At 42.9% G+C, this 24,978-nt stretch overlaps 2 protein-coding genes across 3 annotated transcripts; both read left to right on the top strand.

The window, feature by feature from the left end:
* Positions 1-483: 483 nt before the first annotated feature.
* Positions 484-16,045, top strand: pigo (phosphatidylinositol glycan anchor biosynthesis, class O). Of its 2 annotated transcripts, none has more exons than XM_021602565.2 (11): positions 484-621; positions 1,221-1,699; positions 1,842-1,985; positions 2,081-2,204; positions 2,418-2,577; positions 2,704-2,886; positions 4,783-6,379; positions 12,993-13,196; positions 13,440-13,630; positions 14,387-14,457; positions 14,629-16,045. In XM_021602565.2, the coding sequence occupies exons 2-11, from the start codon at positions 1,222-1,224 to the stop codon at positions 14,756-14,758; spliced, it is 3,282 nt and encodes a 1,093-aa protein (XP_021458240.2). In that variant the 5' UTR covers positions 484-621; position 1,221; the 3' UTR covers positions 14,759-16,045. The 2 variants fall into 2 exon arrangements, with proteins under 2 accessions (XP_021458240.2, XP_021458239.2); XM_021602564.2 differs by having other exon boundaries at positions 533-741.
* A 7,137-nt stretch (positions 16,046-23,182) lies between these two features.
* LOC110523665 (C-C motif chemokine 19) lies at positions 23,183-24,431 on the top strand. Its single transcript, XM_021602563.2, has 4 exons — positions 23,183-23,365; positions 23,616-23,736; positions 23,866-23,990; positions 24,138-24,431. The coding sequence occupies exons 1-4, from the start codon at positions 23,305-23,307 to the stop codon at positions 24,152-24,154; spliced, it is 324 nt and encodes a 107-aa protein (XP_021458238.1). The 5' UTR covers positions 23,183-23,304; the 3' UTR covers positions 24,155-24,431.
* The last annotated feature ends 547 nt before the right edge of the window (positions 24,432-24,978 follow it).

Here is a 24,978-nt window from a genome sequence, read left to right as displayed (position 1 = left end):
GCAGAAGGTGTCGTATGCTGAGGCAGTGAAGAGAATAGAAGAGGAAAATGGGTCTAGGGTGAGGGATCCTAAGAGGATACCTGTGAGTAGGCCGAGGCCTATAGTGATATGAATAACGTGCTTCAGTAAGGTTGCTTATTTGGTGTTTATGGCCCTGGTTGTAGATTGTACCGCAGGAATGGAACGTAAATCACAGAGGATAGATGTTGTGGTGGCAGTTGCAGAGAAGTACTTGGGTGTCTTAGATTTACCTGCTGAAGAGTTACAGGATGTTTTGAACGATAGTGTTCCGTCCTCCCAGACTGCTGGCCTGGAGTAGGATCAGATAGGGCCAAAGTAGTGGAATAGGGGTGAGATTTTAATGTGTGCAGGGTTACTTGGTAGGGCAATGTTTTCACATTGTGTAATTAATTCGTACTACAGAATAGGAGGCTGATACACAGCCGATACAGTAGGTGGTAGCATGCAATTCTAAAAAAAATTGCAGACCACAATAATACCAAAGAAGAAGTATATACCGGAAGTGGGGTTACAGCGAGAGGTGACCGTGTAGGGACATGCGCTTCTGCTCTGTTAGGCGCTGGCAGTTGAATGAATAGCTGAACTGGAGTCCCAATGAAGGTAAGAGGGAATATTATCGCACTGTGTGTACCTGAGGCACCTGTCTCGTTGCTGGCTCTCGTGTATACACTCGTTGTCGACAAGCCCCGTCTCAGAGAGGACAAAACGGAGCTCTACAAGGTCAGTAACGTTAGCTAGTAATTGTACAGGTTGGTACCTAGGCTAACTAGCACTAGCAACTGATAAGCGATATGGCTGTTGCGTTTAAAACAGATCATGTAAATAGCTACGTGGTAACAAGTTACAAGTCCAGCTCGCTAACTTGAATTCTAACGAAACCAGTCTTAAAGTCTTACGGAAAAGACACGTCAGATAATTTAACTTTTTGGCCCATGGTTATGGATGCTATGGCGCCTCCTGTGTACCAGTAGCTAGCGAACGTTGGCCAGTTTGCTGTTACATAGAGGTTGAATCTGTACATATATTGCAAGATTCTACATTATTTTAAATCACGTAGAAATGCTGCTATTATAGCAATTACCGTGATTGTCAGTTGGCTATTGACATTTTTATGTCATGATCAAGATTTCAGCTACAACCAGCAAATTGTTTCTACACTCATGCATTTGGCCCATATACAGTCTATGATCTGTCCCTAGGATGAAGAGACTCCCCATCCTAGTTCTGCTCTTGTGGCTATGTGCCATGTTCTACATTGGCATCTTCCTGTTTGTGGGCGGCTTCCTGCTGGTGAGGCTGGAGGTCAACCGGACCAGCACCTGTGGGGATGTTTTGCTGCCAGGGGACCAGCAGGGGGACTTCTGCCAAGGACAGCCACGCTTCCGCAAGGCTGTGGTTCTCATCATAGACGCCCTGAAGATCGACTTTGCCCGCTTTGACCCCGCGAACAAAGAGCCCCGCCCTTTCGAGAACAAGCTGCCCGTGCTGGAGGAAGTGACCTCATCAAAGCCCTCCCATGCCCGCCTGTTCCCATTCCGTGCCGACCCCCCCACCACCACTATGCAGAGGATCAAGGGCTTCACCACAGGCTCCCTGCCCACCTTCATTGATGTGGGCAATAACTTTGCCTCCAGTGCCATCCTGGAGGACAACCTAGTTCACCAGCTAGCAGAAGTGGGTGAGTGACAGTCTATAAAGTCTGGCTCAATTCGCCATCCTGTAAGTAAAACATTCAAGGTTATGCTCAGAAAGGCACAGATGGGACATGACAAAAATTTGAACTCAGCTTTGCCTGATTATTCCCTTTCTTCTTTCTATAGGCAAGAGAGTGGTCTTCATGGGTGATGACACATGGGAAAGTCTCTTCCCAAAAAAGTTCCACCGTTCCCTGCCCTTCCCCTCTTTCAATGTCAAGGATCTGCACACAGTGGACAATGGAATTCTGCAGCACCTGTACAACATCAGTAAGCATTGGCAGACAGCCAGACACATTTGTATTTGTGGTGTACAGTATTGGCTTCTCCTTCACATCTCCCTTTCTCTCTCCTCTCTTCCTCAGTGGTAAGTGATGACTGGGATGTGCTGGTAGCTCACTTCCTGGGGGTGGATCACTGTGGCCACAGGTTTGGTCCTGACCACCCGGCCATGGCTGACAAGCTCACCCAGATGGATGGGGTCATCAGGTCAGTGGGAATTATAAGGTCTCCTGGCCACAGTAGCACTAGGCTATTTCATACTCTCTTAGATTCAGTAGTACAGAATGTAATATCAATGCCATTTTAAAGAACTATCTTTAGGATTGCATTTGTACAATGCTCTCTAAAATACTGTGTGCTGTATGTCAGATGACATACCATGCATGGCTCTACCAGTCTGACCATTGTTTTGTCCCCAAGATCTGTGCTTGATCGGCTGCAGAATGACACCCTGTTAGTGGTTATGGGAGATCACGGTATGACAGATACTGGTGACCACGGGGGGGAGAGCCAGAAGGAGACTGATGCTGCCATCTTCCTCTACAGCCCCTCTCCCCTCTTTCCAGCATCCCCTTCCGAGGTGAGTATAGCAGCTGCACATTCCCACCATTCCTATAATATCCTCAACAATCATGATATGAATAGTGAGTGTTGCATTGATCATTCCACATTGAATGACCCTTGTTTTGTTTCTGTCTCCCTGTAGAGTGATCCTGAGGTGGTGCCCCAGACAGACCTGGTGCCTACTCTGGCCCTGCTCCTGGGCATCCCCATCCCCTACAGCAGTGTGGGACAGGTCCTGCTGCCTCTGTTCCCTGCAGAAAGCCAGACAGGGGGTGCACCAGCAGGTCTCAGCCAGGCAGAGGCACTGTGGATCAATGCCAAACAGGTAATCCCAAAGATCTGTTATCATATCAGATGCACACGTGATGTATGTTGAACATTACAATTGACTGCACATTTATGTGCATATTCTAACCATGAATACGAGTTTATATTAATTTGGATTATTAAGTGTTGTACTTCTGGTAAACTTCTGTACTTATTTGATACTATAACATGGAAAATGAGTCAGTACTAGAATTGTTGTTACTTTCAGTACTTCTCTCACATCATCTACTGATTTGAGAGAGGATCAACTCTATCAGTGCATCTGATGTCCCCTTATAGCCCGAGCTCACTGTACCTGCTCCACTTATTTATTGCTAGCTTTAGCCTGTACTGAGGAACCGCTTCCCTCACTGGGAGTCTGGGCTGCATGTTAGCTCCTCACTCATGCTACACTGAAGTTAAAACACTTCAATAATATGGCATGTAGAAATGTTGCAATTGTTCAGAAAACAATTTACAACACTTTACAATGCAAGAAGATACAGGTAGCTTCCAGCTTTGTAGGCAAACTTTCCTTGCTAGTTTACAGGTGAAGCTAACATCAATTCATGACCCTTGTACTTTTTGATAATATGCAAACCATAATGCAAAATATGTAGATTTTTTTAAAGCTCATTGTCACAAAAAACAGTCATTGCCAAAACATTTATTCATTCACTTTATCTCCTTCGCATCAGCCACGATTCTCCTGTCTCTCACTTTGTGTGTGAATTAATTAATTAGTTCTTAGAGACATCTCGCACTTCTATTCAAATGTTGTTCATCAGTTAAATACAATAAGTCCCAAATGGAAAGGAAACTGATTGTTTTATGTCTATAGCCTTTTGAAATCCAGCTCAAGCTCAATAACTCAATGCATGCACACACTCCTATTGAATATGCATTCACTTGAAATGTGGATAGGCTACATATTGATTGACTCAATTTATTTTGGGGCGGCAGGGTAGCCTAGTGGTTAGAGCGTTGGATTAGTAACCGGAAGGTTTCAAGTTCAAACCCCGAGCTGACAAGGTACAAATCTGTCGTTCTGCCCCCCACTGTTCCTAGGCCGTCATTGAAAATACGAATTTGTTCTTAACTGACTTGCCTGGTTAAATAAATAAATATTTACCATTCAAATAAATAATAAATTATGTAGTTATACTGAACAGAAATATAAACGCAACAATTTCAGTCAATTGAAATTTATTCATTAGGCCACGCCTAATGGGGAGCCAGGCGTAGCCAATCAGAAGGTTTTTCCCCACAAAAGGACTTTATTACAGACAGAAATACTCCTCAGTTTCAGACGATCCTGCAGGTGAAGAAGCCGGAGGTCCTGGGCTGGCATATGTCATGATCAAGCTGTTTATTCAGCTTCTTGATATGTCACAGGATTATCTTGGCAAATGAGAAATGCTCACTAACAAGGATGTAAACAAATTTGTGCACAACATTGGAGAGAAATAAGCAATTTGTGTGAATGGATAATTTCTGCAATCTGAAATCAACCCTTTACATGTTGCGTTTATATTTTTGTTCAGTATATATTGGTAAAAACAAAGTCAAATTGATTGTAAAATTGATTCATTAATGACTATGGATGCAAATGCTCATTTTCCTCCGTGCACCTGGTGATTGAAAACGTGCATCTGGTAACCCAAAAATTATAAAAGGGTTTTAAATACTTTTACCCGTCATTAATTAATTCATGGCTATCTCTGAAAAATGTATAATAATATTGAACTCAAGAGATCTTTCTGGATCAAGTCCCGTTCTGTGACTTTGGCTAATACGTCTTGTTTTGACGTGGTATCGGGCATGGTAATGCTAAACCTGGTGTCGGTATCAAAGCCAAAATTCTGGTATCGTGACTAACCAAATTATAAATTTGACCCTTTTTGTCTTTTTAAAGGTCAACCGTTTCCTAGAGACCTATTCCAGAATGGCCAAAGACATCCCTCTAGAGAGTCTGTCTCAGCTGCAGGCAGACTTCTCCCGCCTCTCCTCCAATTACCTCAGCACCGTCAAAGAGGGCCGCTCTCCCACCCCAGAACTAGTGGCCTCCCTGCAGGGGTACCTGACCTCTGTCCGGGACACCTGCCGCGCCACCTGGGCCCACTTCAACCCAGCCAAGATGGCTGCCGGCATAGCTGTCCTGGCGTGTGCCTGTGTGCTGTGTTACGTCCTCTCTGAGATGTCCTCTGTGCTGGTGAGGGAGAGTGGTCTGCTGAGGGTCCCTCTGGTGGCAGCCACTGTGGTGGGGGTGTGTGTGGCTGCAAGTCAGCTGTTCACCCAGGGCTATGCTGAGGGGTCCTGGTGCCTGGCGGCTGCAGCCCTCTCCTCTGAGGTACTGGTCCTCTGGAGAGCCCAACAGGCCAGGAAGACTACAGCGGCTGAGGGTGGAGAGGTGTCCCCAAGACGTGGCTGGCTGACCCTGCCTCGCTTCTTATTAACCCCTCCCCTTCTGGTGCTCCTCCTGCGCTGTGCCTCCCTGCTCTCTGACAGCTATGTAATAGCAGAGGGCCGTGTGGTCACCTTTCTGCTTTTTTCCATGAGTCTTTATGTCCCCTTCCATCTCAACTGGGACGGCCTCCTGCTACCCCCTGTCCATGACCCCCTGAAACCCGCCGGGCTGCTGCCCTCCCCGGTTCTATCCCCCTTAGCCGTAAGGAGGGAGAGCAGCACCTTCCTGGCCTGCCTGGGGGTGTTAGTGGGCTCTCTCTACCTCTCCCTCTTCTTTCACGGCTGTCGTGAGGAGCAGGGCTCCTGCCAGCCCTCCCCGTTCCTCTCCCCCCTGTCACGGGTGCAGGACAGCCGTCTGAAGAACCTGCACTACATCCTGTCTCTGGCCTCTCTGGGCGCCTGGACCTACCTGCTGCGGCGCTGGCTGCGGCACTACGGCAACCTGAACAGCCCTGGTGGCACGGTGTTCACGGCCCGCTGGATCCTGCCTCTGCTGTCTGTCTGTTTGGGGCTCCACTGGGCTGTGGCTGCCACCCCAGAGGACAGCTTTCGGAACCTGGCTGAGCTGATCAGCTTGGGCCAGCGGGCCCTCCCTAGGGTTGCCTTCTCTCTGCTGGGCGTAGGGCTGGCGCTGCTATGGCTGGACCCGCTCACCGTATTTATCAAAAGCAGGGCTGCAACCCCTGTCCGAGGCCCTGTATCGCTCCCCCCACCCCGCTACCGGGCCAGCACGGGCATCAGCACCCAGGCAGAGCTGCACCACCTTATCCCCCAGCTCTACCAGCGCATGCGCCGCTCCCTGGAGGATGGAGAACCAGCCAGGGTTCCTGAGGGGGGTGACCGGCCAGCCGTGGAGGCCTACGGGCTGGGTACGGTCTACTCAGCCCCCGTGGTCCTGCTGTGCGGCCTGCTAGGGCTGGGCCTGCTGCTGCTGCATCCAGAGGGCATGTCCCTGTCCTTCCTGCTGCTGCTCCTGGAGATGGGAGCCCTGCTGCAGATTCACGCCTCCTCCACTACCCTCAACGCCCTGCAGGGGTCGCACTCTGGTAAGCTGCTCACAGTGTGTGATCAATGGTCTGACTATTTGGTCCTCTTTTCATCTTCAATAACATGCCTGTAATTTTACTTTTGCATATGTTGAATGTTTGTCTCGAACTAACTACTAGAGATACTAATGATTATGGATTTATCTTATTTGCCTCTGACTTATTTGTACCCTGCCCTGAACTTTAGTAACTGTCACTGGCTGGCTACCACCCGGTTACACTACCATGCACCTTAGAGGCTGCTGCCCTATGTACATAGTCATTGAACACGGGTTACTTTAATAATGTTTACGTACTGTTTTACCCACTTCATATGTATATACTGTATTGTAGTCAATGCCTATCCTATTTAACTATTGCTGTACATTATACTATTTTTCAGAATATACAGTGCCTTGCAAAAGTAGTCACCCCCCTTGACATTTTTCCTATTTTGTTGCCTTACAACCTGGAATTAAACTAGATTTTTTGAAGGGGTTGTGTCATTTGATTTACACAACATCCCTACCACTTTGAAGATGCAAAATGTTTTTTATTGTGAGACAAACAAGAAATAAGACCAAATAAACTGAACTTGAGTGTGCATAACTATTCACCCCTCCAAAATCAATACTTTGTAGAGCCACCCTTTGCAGCAATTACTGGTATGGGCAAAACTGCTCCAGCTCCTTCAAGTTGGATGGGTTCCGCTGGTGTATAGCAATCCAATCTTTAAATCATACCACAGATTCTCAATTGGATTAAGGTCTGGGCTTTGACTAGGCCATTCCAAGACATTTAAATGTTTCCCTTAAACCACTCGAGTGTTGCTTTAGCAGTATGCTTTGGGTCATTGTCCTGCTGAAGGTGAACCTCCGTCCCAGTCTCAAATCTCTGGAAGACTGAAACAGGTTTCTCTCAAGAATTTCCCTGTATTTGGCGCAATCCATCATTCCTTCAATTCTGACCAATTTCAAAGTCCCTGTAGATGAAAAACATTCCCGCAGCATGATGCTGCCACCCCCATGCTTCACTGTGGGGATGGTATTCTTGGGGTGATGGTATTCTTGGGGTGATGAGAGGTGTTGGGTTTGTGCCAAACATAGCATTTTCCTTGATGGCCGAAAAGCTCAATTTTAGTCTCATCTGACCAGGGTACCTTCTTCCATATGTTTGGGGAGTCTCCCCCATGCCCTTTGGCGAACACCAAACGTGTTTCCTTATTTTTTTCTTTAAGCAATGGCTTTTGTCTGGCCAATCTTCCATAAAGCCCAGCTCTGTGGAGGGTAGGCTTAAAGTACTCCGCTGTGGAGCTTTGTAGCTCATTCAGGGTTATCTTTGGTCTCTTTTTTGCCTCTCTGATTAATGCCCTCTTTGCCTGGTCTGTGAGTTTTGGTGGGCGGCCCTCTTGGCAGGTTTGTTGTGGTGAATAATCTTTAATTTAATGGTACTCCGTGGGATGTTAAAAGTTTCAGATATTTTTTTTATAACCCAAACCTGATCTGTACTTCTCCGACTTTGTACCTGACCTGTTTGGAGAGCTCCTTAGTCTTCGTGGTGCTGCTTAGTGGTGTTGCAGACTCTGCGGCCTTTCAGAGCAGGTGTGTATATGTATGTATATATATATACTGAGATCATGAGACACTTAGATTGCACACAGGTGATCTTTATTTAACTAATTATGTAACTTCTGAAGGTAATTGGTTGCACCAGATCTTATTTAGGGGCTTCATAGCAAAGGGGGTGAATACATGTGCACACACCATTTCACCATTTCACCATTTCACCATTTCACTTCACCAATTTGGACTATTTTGTGTATGTCCATTACATGAAATCCAAATAAAAATCCATTTAAATTACAGGTTGTAATGCAACAAAATAGGAAAAACGCCAAGGGGGATGAATAAATTTGCAAGGCACCTTATATATACAGTGCCTTGCGAAAGTATTCGGCCCCCTTGAACTTTGCGACCTTTTGCCACATTTCAGGCTTCAAACATAAAGATATAAAACTGTACTTTTTTGTGAAGAATCAACAACAAGTGGGACACAATTAATGAAGTGGAACGACATTTATTGGATATTTCAAACTTTTTTAACAAATCAAAAACTGAAAAATTGGGCGTGCAAAATTATTCAGCCCCTTTACTTTCAGTGCAGCAAACTCTCTCCAGAAGTTTAGTGAGGATATCTGAATGATCCAATGTTGACCTAAATGACTAATGATGATAAATACAATCCACCTGTGTGTAATCAAGTCTCCGTATAAATGCACCTGCACTGTGATAGTCTCAGAGGTCCGTTAAAAGCGCAGAGAGCATCATGAAGAACAAGGAACACACCAGGCAGGTCCGAGAGACTGTTGTGAAGAAGTTTAAAGCCGGATTTGGATACAAAAAGATTTCCCAAGCTTTAAACATCCCAAGGAGCACTGTGCAAGCGATAATATTGAAATGGAAGGAGTATCAGACCACTGCAAATCTACCAAGACCTGGCCGTCCCTCTAAACTTTCAGCTCATACAAGGAAGAGACTGATCAGAGATGCAGCCAAGAGGCCCATGATCACTCTGGATGAACTGCAGAGATCTACAGCTGAGGTGGGAGACTCTGTCCATAGGACAACAATCAGTCGTATATTGCACAAATCTGGCCTTTATGGAAGAGTGGCAAGAAGAAAGCCATTTCTTAAAGATATCCATAAAAAGTGTCGTTTAAAGTTTGCCACAAGCCACCTGGGAGACACACCAAACATGTGGAAGAAGGTGCTCTGGTCAGATGAAACCAAAATTGAACTTTTTGGCAACAATGCAAAACGTTGTGTTTGGCGTAAAAGCAACACAGCTGAACACACCATCCACACTGTCAAACATGGTGGTGGCAGCATCATGGTTTGGGCCTGCTTTTCTTCAGCAGGGACAGGGAAGATGGTTAAAATTGATGGGAAGATGGATGGAGCCAAATACAGGACCATTCTGGAAGAAAACCTGATGGAGTCTGCAAAAGACCTGAGACTGGGACGGAGATTTGTCTTCCAACAAGACAATGATCCAAAACATAAAGCAAAATCTACAATGGAATGGTTCAAAAATAAACATATCCAGGTGTTAGAATGGCCAAGTCAAAGTCCAGACCTGAATCCAATCGAGAATCTGTGGAAAGAACTGAAAACTGCTGTTCACAAATGCTCTCCATCCAACCTCACTGAGCTCGAGCTGTTTTGCGAGGAATGGGAAAACATTTCAGTCTCTCGATGTGCAAAACTGATAGACATACCCCAAGCGACTTACAGCTGTAATCGCAGCAAAAGGTGGCGCTACAAAGTATTAACTTAAGGGGGCTGAATAATTTTGCACGCCTAATTTTTCAGTTTTTTATATATATATATATATATATATATATTAGACCCAAACACAGTACCAATCAAAAGTTTGGACACACTTCCAGGGCTTTTCTTTATGTTTGCAATTTTCTACATTGTACAATAATAGTGAAGACATAAACTATGAAATAACACATGGAATTTAACAAATGTTATCTATTTTAGATTCTTCAAAGTGTCCACCTTTTGCCTTAATTACAGCTTTGCACACTCTTGTCATTCATTCAGCCAGCTTCGTGAGGTAGTCACCTGGAATGCATTTCAATTAGCAATTGTGACTTGTTAAAAGTTAATTTGTGGAATTTCTCTCCACCTTAATGCATTTGAGCCAATCAGTTGTGTTGTGACAAGGTAGGGGTGGTATACAGAAGGTAGCCATATTTTGTAAACTACCAAGTCTATATTATGGCAAGAACAGCTCAAATAAGCAAAGAGAAACAGTCAAGCTCAGTCAATCCAGATAATTTCAAGAACATTGAAAGTTTCTTCAAGTGCAGTCATAAAAATCATCAAGCGCAGTGATGAAACTGGCTCTCATGACGACCGCCACAGGAAAGGAAGAGCCAGAATTACCTCTGCTGCTGAGGATACTTTCATTAGAGTTACCAGCCTCAGAAATAGCAGCCCAAATAAATGCTTCACAGAGTGTCTTTGTGAGATGCAGAGTAGGTGAACGGATGTTCTCCCCATGTGTGGTTCTCACCGTGAAGTATGGAGGAGGTGGTGTGGGGGTGCTTTGCTGATGACACGGTCAGTGATTCATTTAGAATTCAAGGCACACTTAACCAGCATGGCTACCACAGCATTCTGCAGCGATATGCCATCCCATCTGGTTTGCGCTTAGTGGGACTATCATTTGTTTTTCAACATGAAAATGACCCCAAACACACCTCCAGGCTGTGTAAGGGCTATTTGACCAAGAAGGAGAGTGATGGAGTGCTACATCAGATGACCTGGCCTCCACAATCACATGACCTCAACCCAATTGAGATGGTTTGGGATGAGTTGGGCCGCAGAGAGAAGGAAAAGCAGCCAACAAGTGCTCAGCATACGTGGGAACTCCTTCAAAACTGTTTGAAAAGCATTCCAGGTGAAGCTGATTGCCAGAATGCCTTGACAGCTTTGCACACTCTTGGCAAAGGGTGGCTACTTTGAAGAAATCTCAAATATATTTTTCTCAACACTTTGTTTTGGTTACTACATGATTCCATATGTGTTATTTAATAGTTTTGATGTCTTCACTATTATTCTACAATGTAGAATGTAGTAAAAATAAGAAAACCCTTGAATGAGTAGGCATGTCCAAACTTTTGATGTGTGTGTGTGCGTCTCACACAGAAAAAAAACGATTTAATCAAATGTTAGAATAAGGCTGTAATGTAACAACGTGGAAAAAGTCGAGGGGGCTAAATACTTTCCGGGTGCACTGTACATACACAACCGTTCAAAGGTTTGGGGTCACTTAGAAATGTCCTTGTTTTCCATGAAAACATACATGAAATGAGTTGCAAAATGAATAGGAAATATAGTCAAGACGTTAACAAGGTTATAAATTAGGATTTTTAATTGAAGTAATTGTCCTTCAAACTTTGCTTTCATCAAAGAATACTCCATTTGCAGCAATTACAGCCTTGCAGACCTTTGTCATTTTAGTTGTCAATTTGTTATGGGGATCTCTAGAGATTTCACCCCATACTTCCTGAAGCACCTCCCACAAGTTGGATTGGCTTGATGAGCACTTCTTACGTACCATACGGTAAAGCTGCTCCCACAACAGCTGAATAGGGTTGAGATCTAGTGACTGTGCTGGCCACTCCATTATAGACAGAATACCAGCTGACTGCTTCTCCCCTAAATAGTTCTTGCATAGTTTGGAGCTGTGCTTTAGGTCATTGTCCTGTTGTAGGAGGAAATTGGCTCCAATGAAGCGCCTTCCACAGTGTATGGCGTTGCAGAATGGAGTGATAGCCTTCCTTCTTCAAGATCCCTTTTACCCTGTACAAATCCCCCACTTTACTGCCACCAAAGCACCCCAGACCATCACATTGCCTCCACCATGCTTGACAGATGGCGTCAAGCACTCCTCCAGCATCTTCTCATTTTTCTGCCTCTCACGAATGTTCTTCTTTGTGATCCAAACACCTCAAACTTCGATTCGTCTGTCCATAACCCTTTTTTCCAATCTTCCTCTGTCCAGTGTCTGTGTTCTTTTCCCCATCTTAATCTTTTATTTTTATTGGCCAGTCTGAGAGATGGCTTTTTCTTTGGAACTCTGCCTAGAAGGCCAGCATCCCAGAGTCGTCTCTTCACTGTTGACATTGAGACTGGTGTTTTACTGGTACTATTTAATGAAGCTGCCAGTTGAGGACTTGTGAGGCGTCTGTTTCTCAAACTAGACACTCTAATGTACTTGCCCTCTTGCTCAGTTGTGCACCGAGTCCTCCCACTCCTCTTTCTATTCTGGTTAGAGCCAGTTTGCGCTGTTCTGTGAAGGGAGTAGTACACAGCGTTGCACGAGAGATTCAGTTTCTTGGCGATTTCTCGCATGGAATAGCCTTCATTTCTCAGAATAAGAATAGACAGACGAGTTTCAGAAGAAAATTCTTTATTTCTGGCCATTTTGAGCCTCTAATCAAACCCACAAACGCTGATGCTCCAGATACTCAACTGGTCTAAAGAAAATCAGTTGTATTGCTTCTTTAATCAGGACAACAGCTTTCAGCTGTGCTAACATAATTGCAAAAGGGTTTTCTAATGATCAATTACCCTTTTAAAATGATCAACTTGGATTACCTAACACAACATGCCAATGGAACACAGGAGTGATGGTTGCTGATAATGGGCCTATGTAGATATCCATATAAAATCCTCCGTTTCCAGCTACAATCGTCATTTACAACATTATCAACGTCTACACTGTATTTCTGATCAAGTTGATGTTATTTTAATGGACAAAAATGTGCTTTTCTTTCAAAAACAAGGACATTTCTAAGTGGCCCCTAAACTTTGAACGGTAGTGTGCATACCTAGATACATAAATGCATACAGACAGACAGACTCCGACATTGCTCGTCCTAATATTTCTTAATTCCATTCTTTTACTTTTTCGATTTGTGTGTATTGTTAGATATTACTGCACTGTTAGAGCTAGAAACACTAGCATTTCGCTACACCTGCAATAACATTTGCTAAATATGTGTGTGCGACCAATAAGGTTTTACTTTGATTTGACTTGTCTCTCCCTCTGCCAGGTGGCTTTTCTGTGCCCTGGACCCCGGTAATGCTGTGGTCCCTGGCTGCCACTCAGTTCTTCCATGCCACAGGCCATCTGCCTACGTTCCCATCCATCCAGTGGGCTGCTGCCTTTGTGGGCTTCCCTGGTGGGCACACGGGCACCATACTCCCCGCTTCACTGGTCACCCTCAACACCTTCTCCTCACACATCCTCTTTGCAGGTACTCACCCGTTTACTGTGTTGTACAGTAAGAATTCTAATGTATTTAGGTTGATTGACATCGTGGTTAATGTGGCTATAATCATATCCCTCCTGACATTATTTCAGTCTATGCGTAATACCGTACCACACTTCAATACTGACAACCTCTTAAGTTAATTGATGGCTACACAGTGTACCTGAATATTGATCATGAATATGATGCTCAGTTTATGCTGATGTGTCTGTATGTTTGTGAATACAGTGGCTTGTCCGCTGCTTCTCTTCTGGCCGCTGGTGTGTGAGGTGCGAGGGGGACGAGGAGGAAGAGGGGGGGGTGGGGAGGAAGGAGAGGACAATGCTATCATGGAGATGAGACTAAGGGAGAGTCCCCAGCAGTTCAGCTCTGCCCTTCTACAGCTCGCAACACGCTACCTCTTCATTAACGGGGCACAGGTAAGCACTATTAGAATAATGGCATGAATATTTACATTTTTATTTAAATAACCAAAATATTGCTCTTGACTAATCAGAATGATGCAAAATGTCACAAACACAGTTGTTTTCTGGGTGCTATTCTCCGGTAGTTTCTGGCTAACAGAAGCATAGGCTAACAGCAACAGTGAAAGAGAAGTCTGGCGTTTGCCATTGTAGAACTGATTCTGTTCTGGTGAGAGTTTTGCATTGATCTGTGTCAGGTCTCTGTTGGTGCGTGCCTGTAGGCTAATTGTTGTTTGAAGTGGGGAAAATAGCATATCGTTGTCAGGGCTAACCGGAGGGATAAATGCTGTAATAGTATAAAATGCCCTTTCATGTAAAACATAACCCAGAGTCCATGAGAAAGACAATGATATTAAAATAATCCCTTTGTGTGTCCTCAGAAATGTAGGCTACATTTACAGCTGTAAATAGTGTACTGTCAGCCATGTGACATCTGAAGCAGCAGTAGCTCAATGGACCGTACATAAACACTACATTTTTTTAGTTTTTATTAAATTAAGAATTTCATGAAAATATGCTTGTGTGTAACAAAGTAACTTGGACCATTTCAGTTAGACAACGTTTTAAAATAGACCTACGTTTATCAAAATGAATACACTCACAAGTGTTTGAATAATAACGTCCATTCGGATAGTAGAATTACCATGCCCATCCCTAACACACACGCTACTGCTCTGCCATTGACTCAGGACCTCTTCTCCCCTCTTTCAGGTCTTTGCATCAGTCTGTGCAGCTGCTATCCTCAGGAGACATTTAATGGTGTGGAAGGTTTTTGCACCCAAGTAAGTATCTTTACCAACTCACAGTAACCACAGTATTGGCTTTGTGTCATTCCTTCCTACTCTGTGTTACTGGGTTTGTCCCTGGTCATGCTCTCAAAATGTGTCATCTGTCTTCTCTAGCATGCTATTAAGCATTATGTCTTCTCTAACATGTTTCCTATATATTTGCAGGTTGATGTTTGAGGCCTCAGGGTTCCTGGTGAGCAGTGTGTTTGTGCTGGTGGGGGTGACCCTGGTGATGAGGGTGGACGTGGCAGTGGGGCGCTGGTTTAAGAGACTCCTCCCTGACACGTCTGGGTAGAGCTGCTATTGCACTGTTGCAATTGACCAGGGCCCACTGTAAGGCACCCTACACTGTACATCCCTCTCTGGTTCTGGGGGGGTGCAAGGATGGTGGGGGGGGGGGGTCCTGGGGTGACCCAGGGGAATTCGCCATAAGGGCAGCCGTAAGTATCTAGAGGGACTGAGGTGTTTGGGTGACTTGTCCTCTCAAACTCAACTTCAGTGTAGGCTGTATGATGTCAACAAAGGTGCTCTCTCCTCTTGCTCTGTCAATGCAGACGGACCACAATGGAACTGAATGGTTGAACTTTTCACATCCATCCTCAAAATGACAAACTCTAAAACCATTGAAGAACATCTGTAATACTCCACTTTATTCTCCTTGGTCATGTATGGGACAGATCCAAGCCTTCACAGCATTACTCTCCATTGTATTGCCTATCGGGTGGCCAGTTAATGAGGCTGTTTACAGAGTGGATGGGAAAGGGGCCTATGGGACCCACAATGCTCTCTGGCTCATGCTCAGTTATGTATGACAGGTCAACAGGAAATGGGTGGATAGTGTGCAAAAAGCAATGAAATTAATCCATCCCAACAAAGTGCATTATGTCTGTCATCTCAAGTGTCTGCTGAAGGAAATGTTCAATTCTTCTGTTTTTATCGTTTTTATATTTAAAACTGGTGGCTTCTTACTGCCAACACTGACGATTATATTACAATATTTCACAGCATCAGCAATAACTGTCTTAATTCATCTCGAATAACAGTATGATTTATAATAATGTTTTCTAATCCCAAATATACAGGTCAGTAGTCTTGTGAGCCAATAAAGCACCTTTTCCCTTGGACAGGATGGCTTTAATGAATGCCTTGTGTGATGTGACTTGTTGGATGGAAAAAAAAAAGTTGAAATTGAGGACATAAGCATTGACTGTTTTTATTTATTTCTCTGTGGTAGGTACAGTGTTCTGTAGGTCACTGGACAAGGACATGTTACATTTCTCAGCTCTAGTCTACAATGCATGAAACTGAAGGGATGTAATTTGAGCTCAGGTTGAATTTGCCCCAATGCAATAGAGCTCCCTTGCTCAAGCTGTCTAAGTGAATGATTGATGTCTACTTCTCTTGGCGGAAGGTAGTGGGTACTATATTTATGCCAATCTGAGTCATGCCTTGTTATAAGTGTTGGTGAGTTGATAGGTTCAGTTGCCATAGATTTTTTTCGTTACAAATACTTTTGTTTAATATAACCAATGAACTAAATTGATCTTATTGTGAAACTCAAATTAAATAGTTTGTACATTTATGAAAGTGTTTGTCCCGCTTTAAATTGTTTAGCTTATACTGTTTTCAAAAATCCTTCATAAGCACTGTGTTACAAAGCATCCATAACAGTATGTCATGCTTTATAAAGGGTTCACAAATGTGACATGTTTTGATGAAGGATTGCATACACTCTAAAGTAAGGTCACATTACACCTAATCTCATTCCAAGACACTATCGGCCAAATGTGTGGACGGTCTGGTGTACCAACGCATCACACTTGGCCTTCATTAGTTAGGTTTCAAATCAAATAAATAGTGGAAATGGCCAGGGTTTAGCCATAATTTTTTAGACTTACTTTACTCTGTAAGGTCACTCCTGTAGAATTCTCTGGTCACTCCCACTAAGGCCAACTCTGAATGATTGATATCCCAGGCTTATACAGTGGGGCAAAACCGTATTTAGTCAGCCACCAATTGTGCAAGTTCTCCCACTTAAAAAGATGAGAGGCCTGTAATTTTCATCATAGGTACACTTCAACTATGACAGGCAAAATGAGGGGAAAAAAATCCAGAAAATCACATTGTAGGATTTTAAATGAATGTATTTGCAAATGATGGTGGAAAATAAGTATTTGGTCAATGACAAAAGTTTATCTCAATACTTTGTTATATACCCTTTCTTAGCAATGACAGAGGTCAAACGTTTTCTGTAAGTCTTCACAAGGTTTTCACACACTGTTGCTGGTATTTTGGCCTATTCCTCCATGCAGATCTCCTCTAGAGCAGTGATGTTTTGGGGCTGTTGCTGGGCAACATGGACTTTCAACTCCCTCCAAAGATTTTCTATGGGGTTAAGATCTGGAGACTGGCTAGGCCACTCCAGGACCTTGAAATAGTTCTTACGAAGCCACTCCTTCGTTGCCCAGGCGGTGTGTTTGGGATCATTGTCATGCTGAAAGACCCAGCATCTTCAATGCCCTTGCTGATGGAAGGAGGTTTACACTCAAAATCTCACGATACATGGCCCCATTCATTCTTTCCTTTACACGGATCAGTCGTCCTGGTCCCTTTGCAGAAAAACAGCTCCAAAGCATGATGCTTCCACCCCCATGCTTCACAGTAGGTATGGTGTTCTTCGGATACAACTCAGCATTCTTTGTCCTCCAAACACGACGAGTTGAGTTTTTACCAAATAGTTCTATTTTGGTTTCATCTGACCATATGACATTCTCCCAATCTTCTTCATCCAAATGCTCTCTAGCAAACTTCAGACGGGCCTGGACATGTAGTGGCTTAAGCAGGGGGACACGTCTGGCACTGCAGGATTTGAGTCCCTGGCGGTGTATTGTGTTACTGATGGTAGGCTTTGTTACTTTGGTCCCAGCTCTCTGCAGGTCATTCACTAGGTGTGGTTCTGGGATTTTTGCTCACCGTTCTTGTGGTCATTTTGACCCCACAGAGTGAGATCTTGCGTGGAGCCCCAGATCAAGGGAGATTATCAGTGGTCTTGTATGTCTTCCATTTCCTAATAATTGCTCCCACAGTTGATTTCTTCAAACCAAGCTGCTTACCTATTGCAGATTCAGTCTTCCCAGCCTGGTGCAGGTCTACAATTTTGTTTCTGGTGTCCTTTGACAGCTCTTTTGTCTTGGCCATAGTGGAGTTTGGAGTGTGACTGTTTGAGGTTGTGGACAGGTGTCTTTTATACTGATAACAAGTTCAAACAGGTGCCAAGTGGAGGACAGAGGAGCCTCTTAAAGAAGAAGTTACAGGTCTGTGAGAGACAGAAATCTTGTTTGTTTGTAGGTGACCAAATACTTATTTTCCACCATAATTTGCAAATAAATTCATAAAAAATCCTACAATGTGATTTTCTGGATTTTCTTTTCTAATTTTGTCTGTCATAGTTGAAGTGTACCTATGATGAAAATTACAGACCTCTCATCTTTTTAAGTGGGAGAACTTACACAATTGGTGGCTGACTAAATACTTTTTTGCACCACTGTATTTCTTGTGCAATAACCTGAGGATGACATTACACCAAGAAACACTTACCTTGATGAAAGCCCCCAACTTAAAGAAATAGAAAATGTATTTCTTCTGGAACCAAGTTACATGTTCCACAGTCCACAACACGCACACAAAAACTAGCCATATCGTGGGGTGCTTGGCCCAATCAGGTCTTTGACACATTCATCCACTTCCCCACTGAAAGATCCCCTACAGAATGTTGTCACCATTGTAACAGGCTGTAATCAAGCCCTGGTCTCAAGCATGGGAACAGAAGAGGAATACCTGGTGCAGTCATCTCAGGTTGGACACCAAGTCATCTTGGTTCTGACACACACACACACACAAACGCATTTAAATACCTCTCACACCCTACTGTAACCTGTGGATCACGAGAGCACCTTCATAAATCAGCAGAACGTTAATAACCTATTTATTGACTCTGTGTAGTGTCCTGTACTACTTAGTTTGAATTGAGAGACCTTCGGTCATTCACGACGCAGTACTTAATTTAAAGATATACCCCTATGGCCATTTATAACACATACATTAATGCCTTGTATCATATGATGCTGTTCTGACTATAAAGTCAGACACCTTTGGTCATAACACATACAAAAAGATTTAATGATGTACACACATGTATTTACACAAATCATAGATAAAAGCTAAAACACATAAACAAAGACATGTTTAAGCCATACATTTCCTTTAATTTGTATTTTTTCTTAAACAATACAAATAAATACATAAAGTTTCAAAAAGTCCAGCAATGCAATTACATTGAATATTAAACAGAGCTGTGAATAGAGTAGCTTTACACTGAGCCGGCGGACAAATGGTTATTGGTCTCTGCCTGTTGGAGGTTCCAACCTTAAAAGTAACAACAAAGAAAGCTAGCAGGTCTGTTAGGAAATGCCTTTTGTCACACCATCTGGATAAGGGCATTTCTGTGGTGTGCCAGAAACTCTAAATGGGGAGATGAGAAACTCCATTAGATTCATATTATTATATTCCTCTTTCCTTTACAAATTTAATGACGTGACTAAGGGGAATTTTATTTAGCTGAGCCTGCTAGCTAGCTTAATTTTGGCTAGCTAGCAATTGCTCTAAAGTCACCGAAATTATTAGAAATAACGATTGAGGTAAGTACAGTATGTAATCTAACTCAAACTAATTTAAATTACAATAAATAAAGGTTAAGTTACTTGTTTTTCGCTGTCCTGTGACACCACAAGTGGGCATTTAATTTTTGAACTCACATGATCAGCAACACTAAAAAAGTACTTCTGGGTCACAGAATTTCAGAAATGTTCTAAATAAAAGTCCCCAACAAATAGTAGAAAACTGTCAATAACCTGTATTCATGATATATGAAAATAATTGTCTAAACATGAACAATAATTAATGTGTTCATATTTAAGGGACATTTGCATTGAATGTGGGTTTTAAAAAAAACATTTTCCAAGATCACATGAATGCCCCCAATTCAAATCACTGTGTATGGAATACATATTGGCTTATAGCCGGCAGCCGTGCATGGGTAAAATCACTGGAGAAGCCAAGCCAGTTAAAAAGCCATGTAACAACCCATGTTGTGATATTTGCGTTGTTTGCTCAAAAACCCATTCGTTCATACGCCACGTGATATACAATAAGGCCGTGACAGCATAAAGACAACAGTCACACTGTGGCGGAACATATTAAACTACATCACAAAACCAGAGAGAAGCATCTGTCCGGGAATATTGTAGGGAATACTCAGTAAGGTGTGGAGAATGTATATATGGTGTAATGTCATGGGGCTCTGAATAATACGGAGTGTTGCTGGCCTTTTACTCCACCCATTCCATTGGCCACAAAGCAAATCACTGAATATGGAATACATAACCTTCACGTGACTTACTGAGCTACAGAAAACCGCTAACCAAACAACAGTACAGCGCATGTTCACTGAATTCAAGGGATAGTACCCTCAAATGTAAGTTTCCTTAGATTTTTCCCAGACTTCAGAAGTCATCCAATTATGCGGTCTAGGCATTGTTAGCAAGCAGCATACCACCCTGCATCCCACTGCTAGCTTGCCTCCCAATCTGGCTGTAACATCACGGCCATCTAATCATCCCCGGCTTCCAATTGGCTCATTCCTCTCCCCTGTAACTATTCTCCAGATCATTGCTGTAAATGAGAATGTGTTCTCAGTCAACTTACTTGGCAAAATAAGGGTTAAAATCCAATGTTTTTCTACTAAAAAAGTCTGAAAAAAGGTGAAAAATAGAAACAGACCTTACCAATGTTTTTTTGCTGTGCATGACTTCACTTTAGAGTGTGCATTTTTGGAGAGGTTGAGGTCAGGTCCAATATTGTCTGTGCACCCAAAAGGGAAAGAGGTTGGGCCATCCTAGAAATGTTTGAGTAATATGATATAATATATACAATTTAGAAGCTTTAATCAAAAGGGACTTACAGTCATGCATGGGTGGTCCTGGGACTCAAACCCACTATCCTAGCGTTGTAATGTTCTACCAAGATGCTTGACAGGGTAATACATGCTTTTTGAAGCCTCAATTTAATATGATTTATAAGGCCTTTAAAGCACAGGTTTATGTCACATTTGACATGGGTGGTTATGCCACATTTATGAACCCTTTACAAAGCATGACATGTGGTTAAAGATGATTTGTAACACATTTATGTAGTGTTTATGAAGGCTTTATGAAGCCTTTATGAGCTGCACTTCATTTAAAGCAGCACCGAAGTTGGTCTGTCAGTCACACTAGTCATTGCTAGTCGCAAACTGATAAGTCACAGTCATGACAACAGAACAGCTCTGCTCAAGGAAGTTAGGCTTGAAATGTGTTGCTAATTGAGATATGAAACAATGTCCAATTTTAAAAAAACTGAACAAAGGGAAGCTGAATAATAGTTTTTCAACATTTTTGGCACTCCCACCTGAAGAGAGGAGTCCATGTACAGCCCATTTCCATAGCTTGGTTCAGGCTGTGAGGTAGGAGTTGATACATTCTGTCGATTCAAGGTTATATCAGCAGTTTCCATGGCTCTGTGAGAGGGTGGGAATCCCCTGCTGACTGCCTGACGAATTTCTGGGAATTGTAGCCATTGACCCCTAGTCAGGGTGACACTTGCCATAGGGTCAAGCAGCCTTATCTCTGATTTTTGCAGAGTGAACTTGGGGCTTTCCACAACTCTCTGGCTCTCCTTTACCACCCAGTAGAATATTAAAATTATAATCATGGACAAATATGCAGTGCCACTACCACAGCCTTTCCTTGAACAGGTTAGTTTCTAAAGATTACATGACCAACACTGTCAGAGTATAAAGGAATAGCTGTGCGAAATAAGTGTGCAATATACATTGTTAAACAGTCTCGTACTGCTTATTTTAGAAGCTAGGATTGTTTTCGTACGACATTGCTTTCTTGTGAAAAGAGGTGTACATAGTGTGTCATTGTTGGTCTTATGTTATCTGTCAGGGATCCCTGTGGAATGACTTCCCAAAAACCAAGTATTCTTGGAACTGTTACAATGAATTTCTGCTTGGCTTCTGGCCAAAAACAAGACATACCATTGACACATACAACCCTCTTAGTACTGGCTAATTGTTTGTTGACTGGACAACTACATAACTCTGAAGTGACAGTGGCATCGGCAGGCCAGCTCCAACTTTACGGTTGACGTGAGGCGAGCATGGGGCAAATTACTCACCTACGGATGACCACCACAGTCTATTAGGATTTGACTGCTGCGAGGGGTTGTTAAATGTTAAGGTACTAAACATTCATGGCCTATGAAACAGGAGAACATGAGAACAGTCATTGGCAACTTCATCCTCCATTTGGCATCATCATCAGGTCTCTGTAGCTCCAGCCGTTGGTAATTACATGTCTCTGTCACAGCAGAACAAAACACTGACTGACATTCCCCTTGCCGGCACTGGAGGACTGCCATCTATTGTGCCATGCCTTACTTACCTGCATATCCTGTATCTTTCATGCCAGTACATTATCAAGGGCTCTCTTTCCCGGAATAGACTTACCCAACAAAGATCCCAGCATAGACCTGGCAGGCGTTGAATAGAGTTATGTGAAACTGGTAAGAATTGACGCAATGTGGTGTTTATGTGACATGACACTTTGAAGAGACTTCACAGTGTTTAGATAATCATTCCTAATAACCGATCTGAACAAATTTTACGAGATACAAGTTTGAACGAGTAAGTTTATTAGGACTCTGATGGGTTTAGTTGTGTGTCAGATAACAAAATGGGAAAACGGCAGTGCCAGTCCTATGTTCTGCAGCTTATTTTGTTACGAGCTACTGGCCCATTTTGTGTGCAGAGATATTCTAAACAACGTAAGAGATTTAACGATAAGTACTTAGTATTGAGAAGCCATATTGTGTACCCTTTTGATAAAACACAGTGTAAAAATAGTTGTTCTAATCACTGGGTTTTGAAGGAGAAGGCTGCCTCTCTCTGGCTTGATTCATCGTAGAGACTGGGTGGCATATAATAGCAAAACGAGCTGGAAGGGATACACATTTAGCTCAACGCAGGATCAAAGTAAACACTAAGCCTCTGTCTCTCTTCATGCCTCATCAGTCTTCATAAGCATTTCAGCCTAGACCTGACACAGGGTTAGTAAGACAACCGCTGGAATGTACATTTAATGCTACGGTGCATTTGAGAAGGTTCCAAACAATTCATATCTGGGAGACAGACAGGTAAGGGCAGACGGACACATAGAGGTAGCCTGCCTCAGACATGTGTGTCCCCTCTGTCACACAGTAAAACACAAACATAAAAGAAAGAGTACTGACTTACAGTAACAGCCCCTCTCTTACATACACACAAACAACCACAAACCAACACACGTTGACACAAGCCACACACATTGACACACACCCACACACGGGATTGTGGCCATCCTCTATTATCAGTTCTCATAGGTTACTTATCTCCCCATCAACGGTGAAAATGATTTACAGACATTATTGCCTGGAGGCGTAACTGCAATGAAAGTATTCTTAATCTCAGAAGAAAGCACTGGCAGAGCCTCTCTTTAGTTTTCTTTAAAAAGGTGAGAGGTCAAGGGGCGTACTGAGCTGAAGCATGGTTTACGGGAAATGGGTGCGTGACTTGAGGACAGTGAAAGTGAAAGGAGTTCTGCGGTGAGGATATATATATATAAAGCTGTGCCTGAACCACAGTAGTCCATTGATCTGCAGATCCTTGTCTAACGCATTAAGACAGAGCACAACTGAGACAGGATGTCATTACGGGTGGCTGCACTTCTTCTGTTGGCATCTGTCCTCTGGAGCCATGTAGCAGGTGAGATCCTCTTATTTTCTACTGCAGAGTTGCTGTTATTACTACTTTTGCTGCAAGTTGCCGTCATAGTAACTACTCTAACAACGTCTTAGTAACATGATGCTGTGGCTTGATCACTAGTTGTTATCATCATCTGTGGAACTGTAAACACGCTCTTCATTTAATTTGAGTAGAACGGTATACGCACACAGAAGGGATACACAGAGGGTATAATCTAACCTGCTGTGTGTTTGTGTGTGTGTCCCTTCAGCAAGCACGGATCAGGCTTTGGACTGCTGCTTGACAACGACTGATACCAAGCTTCCCCACAGAGTGGTGAAGTCATACAGAATCCAGACAGTCAGTGGAGGATGTCGGATAGCTGCCACTGTGTAAGCAACATTATACCTTCTACAGACTGAATTTAACCCATTCACCCTAACCACAAGGTGAATGTTTTCTGCCTGTGTGTGACTGCATTGATGCAATGTGTCTGATCTGCCATTTACTTCTGACAACAGGTTTGTCACGAAGAAGAACCTTAGACTGTGTGCTCCTCCTGCCACCAAGAAGAACTGGGTGGCCAAACTCATCAAGCAACTGAAGAGGAAATCACATAAGGGAAAGGACAGAAAAGGGAAGAATGGTGAGCTTCTATGTAAAACTTTGATGCAATTCAATAAACAATTATATTAAGGATACAAATAGTCAGTCATGGGGCTCATCTATACTCTTCCTTTAAGAGTGAGGTTTCCCAACCGGCCTCTGTATTAACCTGTTGCTTTCCCATCAGGCAAGAGAAGACACTGAAAGGCTGTGGGTGATCCTTAAACCTCGGAGCTCCAGTATACGTCCTTTGAGAAGAGTCAACATTTCAAATATTTTGTGAATGGGACTGAGAGTTAGTTCTCATTTTAAGGTGGACGGCACTGTGATACCGTTGAATTATTTTTGACCAACACTCTTGTCACGTGTTGTGTATTGCAGAACGTCATTGTCAAAATGTTGCTCACAGGTACTATAAGCTTGATTTCATATTGTATAACTCATTTTATGTAAATAAATAAGTGTTTATTTTTTTAAGAAACATTGCATTTTTCATCTTAGTATCAATGATTTAATAATTTCATTCAGTCAAATCCTTGGTCTTATATTATTGGGAATAGGTAAAATTTCCAAGTTATCAAATCAAATCAAATGTTATTTGTCACATACACATGGTTAGCAGATGTTATTGCGAGTGTAGAGAAATGCTTGTGCTTCTAGTTCTGACAGTGCAGCAATATATAACATGTAATCTAACAATTCCACAAAACACAAAAGATAAGGAATGGAATAAGTAATATATGCATGTAAATATATGGATGAGCAATGACAGAGTGGCATAGGCAAGATGCAATAGATGGTATAAAATACAGTATGTACATATGAGATGAGTAATGCAGATATGTAAACATTATTGAAGTTGCATTATGAAAGTGACTAGAGATACATTTATTAAAATGGCCAATGATTTCAAGTCTGTATGTAGGCAGCAGCCTCTCTGTGTTTGTGATGGCTGTATAAGTCTGATGGCCTTGAGATAGAATCTGTTTTTCAGTCTCTCGGTCCCAGCTTTGACGCACCTGTACTGA

The sequence above is a fragment of the Oncorhynchus mykiss genome, chromosome 5 (genome assembly GCF_013265735.2).
Source record: "Oncorhynchus mykiss isolate Arlee chromosome 5, USDA_OmykA_1.1, whole genome shotgun sequence".
In the NCBI taxonomy this organism is placed as follows: Eukaryota; Metazoa; Chordata; class Actinopteri; order Salmoniformes; family Salmonidae; genus Oncorhynchus; species Oncorhynchus mykiss.
Note: the sequence above shows the minus strand (reverse complement) of the source record. Positions and strands in the feature narration are given on the sequence as shown.

Coding starts and splice junctions, on each gene's coding strand:
- pigo (XM_021602565.2), top strand. CDS start 1,222: ATGAAGAGACTCCCCATCCTAGTTCTGCTCTTGTGGCTATGTGCCATG. Junction 2,205..2,417: donor CAGATGGATGGGGTCATCAG/GTCAGTGGGAAT, acceptor TTTGTCCCCAAG/ATCTGTGCTTGATCGGCTGC. Junction 2,887..4,782: donor TGTGGATCAATGCCAAACAG/GTAATCCCAAAG, acceptor GTCTTTTTAAAG/GTCAACCGTTTCCTAGAGAC.
- LOC110523665 (XM_021602563.2), top strand. CDS start 23,305: ATGTCATTACGGGTGGCTGCACTTCTTCTGTTGGCATCTGTCCTCTGG. Junction 23,366..23,615: donor CCTCTGGAGCCATGTAGCAG/GTGAGATCCTCT, acceptor GTGTCCCTTCAG/CAAGCACGGATCAGGCTTTG. Junction 23,737..23,865: donor TGTCGGATAGCTGCCACTGT/GTAAGCAACATT, acceptor TTCTGACAACAG/GTTTGTCACGAAGAAGAACC.